This window comes from Diaphorina citri, unplaced genomic scaffold (genome assembly GCF_000475195.1).
Source record: "Diaphorina citri unplaced genomic scaffold, Diaci psyllid genome assembly version 1.1 scaffold27499, whole genome shotgun sequence".
Lineage (NCBI taxonomy): Eukaryota > Metazoa > Arthropoda > Insecta > Hemiptera > Psyllidae > Diaphorina > Diaphorina citri.
Window position 1 is genome coordinate 1 of NW_007404837.1, and position 10,951 is coordinate 10,951.

At 40.9% G+C, this 10,951-nt stretch overlaps 2 protein-coding genes across 2 annotated transcripts; both read left to right on the plus strand.

The window, feature by feature from the left end:
- Positions 1–6: 6 nt before the first annotated feature.
- On the plus strand, positions 7–2,234 carry LOC108254261 (glucose dehydrogenase [FAD, quinone]-like). Its single transcript, XM_017449270.1, has one exon. It carries the CDS (start codon positions 31–33, stop codon positions 1,981–1,983), a length of 1,953 nt encoding a protein of 650 aa, XP_017304759.1. The 5' UTR covers positions 7–30; the 3' UTR covers positions 1,984–2,234.
- A 177-nt stretch (positions 2,235–2,411) lies between these two features.
- On the plus strand, positions 2,412–10,947 carry LOC103523577 (the record flags this gene model as incomplete). The annotated part of the gene is made up of 2 exons (XM_017449269.1): positions 2,412–2,438; positions 2,547–10,947. Coding segments are annotated over exons 1-2 (8,428 nt in total), but the record flags the coding sequence as incomplete, so codon positions are not given.
- Positions 10,948–10,951: the final 4 nt, after the last annotated feature.

Here is a 10,951-nt window from a genome sequence, read left to right on the forward strand (position 1 = left end):
ACAACAGCAGTGGTTGATGCTTCACCAAACATGCGATCTCTATTGGGAACACTTGATGCCGTGAAGCCAGCGCTTCCTGACCCGAAGGACGAATTATTGAAATTCCAAGGATCCTATGAATTCTGGGCGACATACAGCCCTTACAAGTTTGATAGATCTGGCTTGTACTCATACTCTCTGTTTACAACCTTTTTCGAAGGATTAGAGAAAGAACGTTACAACATCTACAGATCCGTGATTTATCCACCAGACATGACGCCATATGTTAAATCAGGAGACTGCTTTGATATTATCATTGTAGGTGCTAGTGCTGCTGGTTGTGTTCTCGCTAACAGACTATCCGAGGTTTCATCATTGAAAGTGTTATTGATTGAAGCTGGAGGTGACACACCTATCCATTCCAGAATTCCAGGAATGTCTAGTGTTTTGTCCCTGTCTGAATTTGACCATGCCTACCTTGCTGAACCAAGTCAATTCGCTGGCCTGGGAGTTAGAAACGCAAGAATAAAGATCACGGCTGGAAAAGGTTTGGGTGGTTCCAGTGCAGTCCAAAACATCTTGTATCAACGAGGTACTTCCTATGACTATGAGAACTTTGCTAAACTTGGCTACAATGGATGGGGATACGATGAAACACTCAAATACTTCGTCAAGTCTGAAGATTATAGATCTGTAATTTACAACGAGAGCAAAGCAGTACATGGAACACAAGGCTACTTACCCGTCGGACTATTCAAAAATAAGGAGAACAATATCATCAGAGAGATATTCGAGACCAGCGCTCAAGAATTGGGCTACCCTTGTCCGAAAGACATGAACGACAGATATGTAGATGTTGGATTTGCAGAGCTTCCAGGTATGACAAGATATGGCCTCAGATTCTCAGCGGCTGATGCTTACTTGACACCCATCGCTGGAAAGAGAACCAACTTGTACGTACTGAAGAGATCCAAGGTAACCAAAGTGATTATCAACGATCAGAATGTAGCAACTGGCGTGGAATATGTGAATAGTAAAGGAGAAACAGTGAGAGTGACTGCAAACAAAGAAGTCATTCTAACAGCAGGCGCTATCGCCAATGCACAGCTACTGCTACTGTCTGGTATTGGTCCTAAGGCACACTTGGATGAAGTGAAGATTCCAGTGAAACAAGATCTCAGAGTGGGTGAGAATCTCAAACTAAACGCACAATTCACAGGACCTGTCATGGCATTCTCTGCCCCTCTCAAGCGAACTGTTTACAGTCAGGAAATGGTATTCAAATACTTGGTCAATCGTATTGGACCCTTGTCTAATGCAGGACTCTGGAGTTTCACAGGATATATTGACACTCTACAGAACACAGCGCGTCCTGACCTCGAGATACATTTGCTTTACTTCCAACAGAATGATATTCGTAACATGTGTAAGATCAAACGCGCCTATGATTTCAATGATGAAGTACAGACAGCTTACGTGAATCTGAATAAGAGAACCGACATGGGTGTGATCAGTATGTCCCTGGTGAATCCCAAGAGTTGTGGTAAGGTGACACTGAAGAGTGCAGATCCTCTGGCACCACCCTGTATTGACACTGGTATTCTCTCTGAACCTGAAGACTTGGCCACCCTGATCCGAGGTACTGACTACATCACTCGTCTAGAACAAACTGAAGCTATCCGTCTGGCTGGAGGTACTCTCATGTCTCTTAACTTGGAAGCTTGTAGTCAATATCCATGGAGAAGTACACATTCCTGGACCTGTTACATTAGACACTTGACCACCACCACTAGTAACCCAGTAGGAACTGTTATGATGGGAAATGCTGATGATCCGAATGCAGTTGTCACCCCTGACCTTAAAGTGAAAGGAATCAAGGGACTCCGAGTTGCTGATATATCTGTCTTGCCCAACGCTATTATCACTCAATCCGATGCTATCTCTTACATGATTGGAGAGAAATGCGCCGACTTGGTGAAAACCTCCTACAATATTCCGATTTAGATGGAAACATAAAATATCTGCCTTTTTTTATTCGAATGAAATTCATCAGAAAGATGGGTTTCTTCACATTCTTTCATGGAATTATCGTTAACGAATTTGCACTTTGAAACAAAGTTTCATATCTAAAGCATTACTAAACAAGATTTATGTTTCCATCTCAGATTTATGTTTTATATTATGTAATATAGTTTAGTAACAGTGTAACTATAGATTGTTCGTTAATAAATTTATGTTTATTTAGCACACTTGTATTACCTTATGTTCTTCTTTTGCCTCCTCTATGAAAAAGAAAGAAAGGAATTTCAATGTTGTTAAGCACATGCAAATGTTCGTCACAAATGTCGTTTCCCGCTCGATGCACTAAAAATTTATGGCTTGACTTGGACTCAAACTACGAAACTCCAGATTCAAACACCACAGACTCCTCTATGGCGCTGCTGCGCCAAGGCAAGAAAGTTTGAAAGCACTACTGGAGATAATAGGCCACAGACCAAGTAGCCATTTTCAGGTAGTTGTAAAGGATTCTAGTTACTAGTACTATTAGACATTACCCTACTTCAAAGTCTTTTATCTCACCCACATATCCTGGAACGCCATTCTATAGTTCTGCCTCTCCATTCAATCCACTGAATCCAGATTCTCCTTTCAATCCAAATTCTCCGTTCAACCCCTTGAACCCCAACTCACCATTCAACAGAAACTCGCCCTTAAATCCTTCCAACCCAAACTATTACTTCAGTCAAAGATCTTTGGTGAATGCCAACCTATACCCTAACCCATTACTCGACAGTTCAAACCCAAACTCTCCATTTAATCCCAATTCAGTTTATAATCCCAACAATGTGGATTCACCATTCAACCCCTACTCAAAATACAATCCTGAGAATAGAGATTCACCATACAATCCATTCAACTTGAATTCACCTTTGAACCCGAATAATCCAAACTCTCCCCTCAACCCTAACTACGTCAAGAGAGAAGTTCTAACCCCAGAGGAATATTACAGACATGAAACGACTAGAAGTTACTTGAATATCCCAGATGATGTTATTACATCTCCCTATGATATTCTATACAGAAACAACCCAAGCTACTCCCACGTTAGGGACGCTCCATTCGAAGCTTATGAACCTCTCAGTCAATATTATGAACTCAATCCATACAAATATCCTCACTCTCCTTACTCCGTCACCGAACCATTTGGACCTTACAATGAGAAGTACTCTCCTTTGTATGTAGAATACCTCAAGTACATTATAGCTAATTATGGAAACCAATTCCCTTACGAACAACTGTTGTTCCCTTACGACAAAGAGGCAAGAATCAAGTATGTCAAATTCTTGAAGACATGTTTCACATCTGATGTTCCTCCTAGTTGGTTCCCCTATGCACCGAAATATTGGAAGAATCCTGATGAGTTGAAAGATATTGCACCCTTGGTGATTCAATATGGTCCTTATAATCCATTAGGATTCAAAGCACCCTTCGGAGATTATGACGAGAAGAAGAATGCCCTCTACTATAGCTACTTGCTTTACAAATATGAACAATACGGGTTAGATTATTCCTACGAAACACTCCTGTTTACTTATTCACCCACAGACAGTCTCAACTACATTGCATTCTTGAAAACTAAGAATGAGGAGAAACCAGATTGGTGGCCTTACACATCAGATTACTGGGATTATCCAAGTCTTCTCTACACTGAGAGTTTCAGTGAAAAGGCTCTCTTGTTCTCAAACCTTGATACATTGAGAAGTCTGACTAGAAACCCGTCCAGTCCTTATTCCAACATTGCTCCATTCTATAAATACGACTGCAATTACAACGAACTCTATCTGGAGTATATCAAATATATTCACGATCTCTATGGATGCGACTTCCCCTATGAGCAACTGTTCTTCCCCTATGCTCCTCAAGATAGGAGGAAGTTTGTTGACTATTTGAAATCTCAATACACAGAGAAAATCCCACCGTTCTGGCCATACAGTCCTTACCAATGGCTTTTACCAAGTAGTTTAATCACTGACGACAGCTTCTCACCAGTTACAATCTATGGTGCTGAGAATCCATTGGGTGTGGAAGTACCGTTCGGTCCTTATCTACCAGAATACAATGAGCTTTACTGCAAGTATATCAAATACATTCACGAAAAGTTCGGACCCAACTTCGAGTATGATCAACTTCTGTTCTCCTATGTGTCTCCTAAGGACCGCGTCACTTACTACAACGTGCTGAAAACCAAATACGAGAAATGCCCAGACTTCTGGCCTTATCCCAGTAACTATTGGACTGATGTAGAACTGATCTCTCATCTACCTTACAGATCCATAGAGTTACCAACACAACTCGTAGATCCTATCTATGTCCCTGATCCTTCTTCTCCATTCGCACCTTTCTATAAATACGATAGCAAGTACAATGACCTTTACTGTGACTACATCAAGTATATCTATGACATTTACGGAAGAGACTTCCCCTATGAAAGACTTTTCTTCTCTTACAATACAAAAGACAGGGAAGCCTTTGTTAAATATTTATCGTCGAAATCTAAAGATGCACCCGAGTACTGGCCTTATTATCCGTTCTTGTGGAAACATTTGGATAAGATTGGAACCTACGGTAGAGTACATGAAGTGGCTGTTGATACTTACCTCAGAAATGGAATATTGGGTCCTTACATTCCAAAATACAACGATCTCTACTGCAAGTATATCAAATATGTCAACGAGAAATACGGTCCAAGATATCCATACGACACATTACTCTTCCCTAATGCAAACCTGAAGGAAAGAATAGAATTCATTAACTTCTTGAAATCACAATACACAGATAAATGCCCAGACTTCTGGCCCTACCCTAAAATATACTGGGACAAACCAGATCAAATCACAATCGTTTCCAATGAAATAGGAAGCGCGTTGGCACCGTTGGACTATAATCCATATAACCCATACAATTCATACCGAACATTTGTACCTGAAGGACCATTTTACAAGTACAATCCGGAATACAATAAACTCTATGGTGATTATATCAAATACATCTATGACTTGTACGGAGAAGATTTCCCCTACTCGAGATTATATTTCCCCTATGATGTACAAAGCCGATCAGCCTTCATCAAATATCTGAAAACATTACCAGAGTGTAAAGACAAGGCTCCTGGGTTCTGGTCAAGTTATCCTTATGAGTTCACTTACTACACTGACTCGACCATTATTTCAGACTACAGATCAATCGATATACCAACCGATTTCATAGAACCATTCGGACCATACTTGCCAAAATACAAAGAACTATACGCCAGCTACATTAAGTACATCAACAAAGAGTTTGGTCTAAATTATCCCTATGAAAGTTTATTATTCCCATATGCCACCCCAGATCAACGTATTGAATTCATCACCTACTTGAAATCACAGTTTGATAAATGTCCAGAGTTTTGGCCTTTGTCAAACGAAATTTGGACAAAACCGGATACCATCAAGACCATTGAAATCACAACCAGATATTCGATACCAAACAACAGAGTATTGCTGCCGTATAACCCAACAGACATCATTCCCTATTCAAATACGGATGATATCTACAACCCATTCTCACCCATCAACCAATATAGCCCTTACAGTCCTTACAACACGGATTCACTCTTTGACAACACGCATCCAGAGTCATTGCTGAATCCTTACAATCCAGAATCTTTACTCAGTCCTCTCAACCCAAGATCAGTATTCTACCCTAGCAACCCTGAGGTACCTTCATTTGATTACAACAACCCTAATTCACCATTCAACCCCTATAATCCTTCATCCGTATTCAATCCCAAGAATATAGATTCCGTGTTTAATCCAAGAAATCCAGACTCACCTTATTATAATCAGTACCAGTTCTTGTACTCCCCACTAAGTCCATACAATCCGAGATCATTATTCAGTTCACAGAATCCATTGTCACCACTCAGTCCTCTGAATGCAAACTCTCCTTATAATCCACGCAACCAAATCTCTTACTACAATATTGAAAATCCCAAGTCACCTTACAATATACATAATCCTGAATCCCCTCTGTATTCCGACTCACCCTATTACTATAGAAACTTACCCCTATACAACCCTGTGGAAACAGAACTCATCGACCAATACTCCACCAGTGTTTATAATAACCCAGACTCACCTCTGTCTATAAACAGTCCTCATTCAGTATTGAATCCATACAACTTGGACTCAATCCTGAATCCGTTCAATGTCAAATCACCCCTGAGTCCCGAGAATCCAGCCTCTCCCTTCAATCCTTACAATCCAGAACCATCTATCTTCGATTCACATAATATCTATTCATTTTTCTCGCCTCATAATCCTTACTCACCATTCAATCCTTACAATATCGATTCTCCATTCAATTCCGACAACCCAGACTCACCATTCAGAAACTATCCCCAGTACTCTAGATACAACCCTAAGAACCCTGAGTCACCATTTAGTCCTCAGAACGAAGACTCAATTTATAACCCAGAGAATCCAAACTCCCCCTACAATCCGTTTAACGAGAATTCATTGTATCATCCGGGTAATCCTGATTCCCCCTATGATTGGCAACGTACTATTGATCTGTCCTATTTGAAACATCAAGACCTACCACTCACACGTTACAGTCCTACTGATTATTTCCGTAGTGTAGTTACAGACACAACCCTTGTATCTAATGGACCTGTATTTAAACCTTTCTATCCAGATAATCCGCTCTTACTTAGACCTAGTCCATTCAATGCCATCGCACCATTCGGTGATTACAATCCCAAATACAATGACCTCTATTTGGAATACATTAAGTACGTACACCAAGTGTACGGTGCCTTCCCATACAGACAACTGTTGTTCCCTTACAATATTGAATATAGAAATGAGTTTATCAAATACCTGAAAACTAAATACCCAACAGAGGAACCCAAGTTCTGGCCATTCACACCCATCGAATGGAAAAACCCAAGATTGATTTCCGACGTATACGAACCTGTACCTTATGGACAGAAGAACCCCATGCACGCCAGAGCACCATTCGGACCTTATCTTGCCAAATACAATGAACTCTATTACAAATACACCCAGTATATCTATGAAACACACGGACCTAACTATCCCTATAGATTCCTTCTCTTCCCTTACGCACCTGAAGACCGTATCTCTTATATCAACTATCTGAAATCGCAATGTAGAAGTGTTCCTAAATGGTGGCCATACAGTCTTGATGATTGGAATAACCCATACAATATCCATGACTTCATCAACTATCCAATCAGAATCGTCCGCCCTAGTGTAGATGATAGATATTTGAATCCATACCTGATAGAGGAGAGACATCCAAGAAGTTGGCTCAAGGAAGAACCACTGTCTTCTGATCTTCCTACTGTAAACTCTCCCGTGGCTCCATTCGGTGTGTATGATTCCAAATATAATGATTTATATCACGCTTACATCAAGTACATCTACAAAACATACGGAGACTTCTTCCCCTATGAGCAACTATTATTCCCCTACAATATCCAATCAAGAAATAACTTCATCAAATACTTGAAAACAGTAGAGAAAGAACGCCCAAACTACTGGCCCTTCCTGAATTATCAATGGGATAATCCTGAAGCTATACCGTACAGACTCTACTCGCAGCAAATACCCTATGGTGCTATCAATGTGTTGGGAGAGAAAGCTCCCTTCGGACCATACTCACCAGATGCTAATGAGTTGTATTGCAAGTACATTGACTACATCTATGCTAAGTACGGAGACACTTATCCCTACGAGACATTACTATTCCCTTACAGCCCAGCAGACCAAGTGACTTTCCTGAAACACTTGACTTCTACTTACAAGAAGCGACCAGACTGGTGGCCCTACACAGAGGAGGAATGGGTGACTGGAAATATTCATACTAGATCTCATTGGAATCCAATCTATGCACCTAAATACCCAAGCATTGATATTGTCAGAGCTGAAGAAGATGAAATCCTAGCTGGTACTTCACCCTTGTCCTCACCTTATGCTCCATTCTATAGTTATAATCCTAAATACAACTCCTTGTACGAAGATTACACTAAAATGATCCAGGAAACATATGGTTCGGACTTCCCTCTTGATCAACTTCTCTTCCCTGGTTCCCCTGATGACACTCTCACCTATGTGACATACTTGAAGACCAAATACCCAGAAGAACCAGACTTCTGGTCTCTGTTCCCATACCAGTGGCAATCTCCTGATAGAATCCAAGAATATCCACTCAGATTAAGATCCGCTGAGGTTCAGGAAATATTCAAGGGTGAACTACCATTTGGTCCATACCAAGACAAGTACAACGACCTTTACTACAATTACATTGAATACATTTACGACAAGTTTGGTCTGAACTATCCTTATGAATCCTTATTGTTCCCTTACGATAATGTAAACAGCCTCTGCTTCATTAAATTCCTTAAAACCAAATGCGACAAAATACCAAACTGGTGGCCCTATGGTAAATACAGCTGGGACAAACCTGAAAGTCTCTTCATTACACCGGAACCCATTACAACCATACATAATCTAGACAGGACCAGTTTAAGTCAATACAGAAACTATGTCCTCGGTTTGGATGACTTTGTCCCTTACAATCCTCTAGGTCAATACGCACCATTCGGTTTCTATTCACCTGCATACAATGAACTCTACTTGAAATTCATCAAATACACTTACTCCAAGTTCGGCCGAAGTTTCCCTTACGAGACCTTACTGTTCCCATACTCCCCGAGATCTAGATATGAATTTGTGACTTACTTGAAGACTGTTTACAAAGACGACCAACCAGAATTCTGGCCATTCACAACTCTGAGCTGGAATGAACCCAGAACCACTGAGTTTATACAGGATGAAGTGAGGGGCATTTCGCTACTCACTGAAAGTCCATTGGGTGCTTTCGGTCCATTTGGAAGTTACTGCTCTGAATACAATGAACGTTACAAGAACTACATCACATACATCTACAGACGCTATGGAGACTCTTATCCTTACGAATCCCTCTTATTCCCTTACAATAAACAGGATAGACTCACCTTTATTAAATATCTAAAATCTTGTTATCCAAAACAACCACTTTGGTGGCCTTATCCCGATGAAGCTTGGGATGCACCAGAATTCATTGAAAGATATCCTTATCCTTACCCTGGCGTTCCTTATCCTGATTATCTGATTGATATTCCATTCAAACGATCTAACCTCGCTACAAGTCCTCTGGCACTCTATGGACCTCTGGGTGAATACAAATCCAAGTCGAATGCTCTTTACTACAAGTACATTCAATACATTTACGAACGCTATGGCTTGAACTATCCTTACGAGTTGGTCTTGTTCCCTTCTGATTCCATTGAGAAGAGAATAGAATTCGTTAAATATTTGAAATCCGTTTGCAAAGAGATTCCTGCCTGGTGGCCCTATTCAGAGGAAGTATGGAACAATTGTGAACTATTGAAATGTATCTCAGTGAAAGGTCCATACACGTTAGGTCCATATGCTCCATTCGGGCATTATAGTTGTGAGTACGATAGCTTGTACAACGAATACATTCAGAACTTGTACGCCATTTACGGAAATTCTATCGTGTATGATCCATTCCTGTTCCCATATGAACCAAGATCCCGGCTGAGATTCACCAAATATTTAGGTAGCGTGTACAAGGAGAATATTCCAGACTGGTTTATCTATGGCAGCGACTTTTGGCAAGACATTCAAATCTATTTGGAGAAATCATCCACCACCACAGTAGCAGCAACTTCCACAACAGCAGTGGTTGATGCTTCACCAAACATGCGATCTCTATTGGGAACACTTGATGCCGTGAAGCCAGCGCTTCCTGACCCGAAGGACGAATTATTGAAATTCCAAGGATCCTATGAATTCTGGGCGACATACAGCCCTTACAAGTTTGATAGATCTGGCTTGTACTCATACTCTCTGTTTACAACCTTTTTCGAAGGATTAGAGAAAGAACGTTACAACATCTACAGATCCGTGATTTATCCACCAGACATGACGCCATATGTTAAATCAGGAGACTGCTTTGATATTATCATTGTAGGTGCTAGTGCTGCTGGTTGTGTTCTCGCTAACAGACTATCCGAGGTTTCATCATTGAAAGTGTTATTGATTGAAGCTGGAGGTGACACACCTATCCATTCCAGAATTCCAGGAATGTCTAGTGTTTTGTCCCTGTCTGAATTTGACCATGCCTACCTTGCTGAACCAAGTCAATTCGCTGGCCTGGGAGTTAGAAACGCAAGAATAAAGATCACGGCTGGAAAAGGTTTGGGTGGTTCCAGTGCAGTCCAAAACATCTTGTATCAACGAGGTACTTCCTATGACTATGAGAACTTTGCTAAACTTGGCTACAATGGATGGGGATACGATGAAACACTCAAATACTTCGTCAAGTCTGAAGATTATAGATCTGTAATTTACAACGAGAGCAAAGCAGTACATGGAACACAAGGCTACTTACCCGTCGGACTATTCAAAAATAAGGAGAACAATATCATCAGAGAGATATTCGAGACCAGCGCTCAAGAATTGGGCTACCCTTGTCCGAAAGACATGAACGACAGATATGTAGATGTTGGATTTGCAGAGCTTCCAGGTATGACAAGATATGGCCTCAGATTCTCAGCGGCTGATGCTTACTTGACACCCATCGCTGGAAAGAGAACCAACTTGTACGTACTGAAGAGATCCAAGGTAACCAAAGTGATTATCAACGATCAGAATGTAGCAACTGGCGTGGAATATGTGAATAGTAAAGGAGAAACAGTGAGAGTGACTGCAAACAAAGAAGTCATTCTAACAGCAGGCGCTATCGCCAATGCACAGCTACTGCTACTGTCTGGTATTGGTCCTAAGGCACACTTGGATGAAGTGAAGATTCCAGTGAAACAAGATCTCAGAGTGGG

Excerpts from the sequence above, each read along its gene's own strand:
- LOC108254261 (XM_017449270.1), top strand. The coding sequence starts at position 31 with ATGCGATCTCTATTGGGAACACTTGATGCCGTGAAGCCAGCGCTTCCT.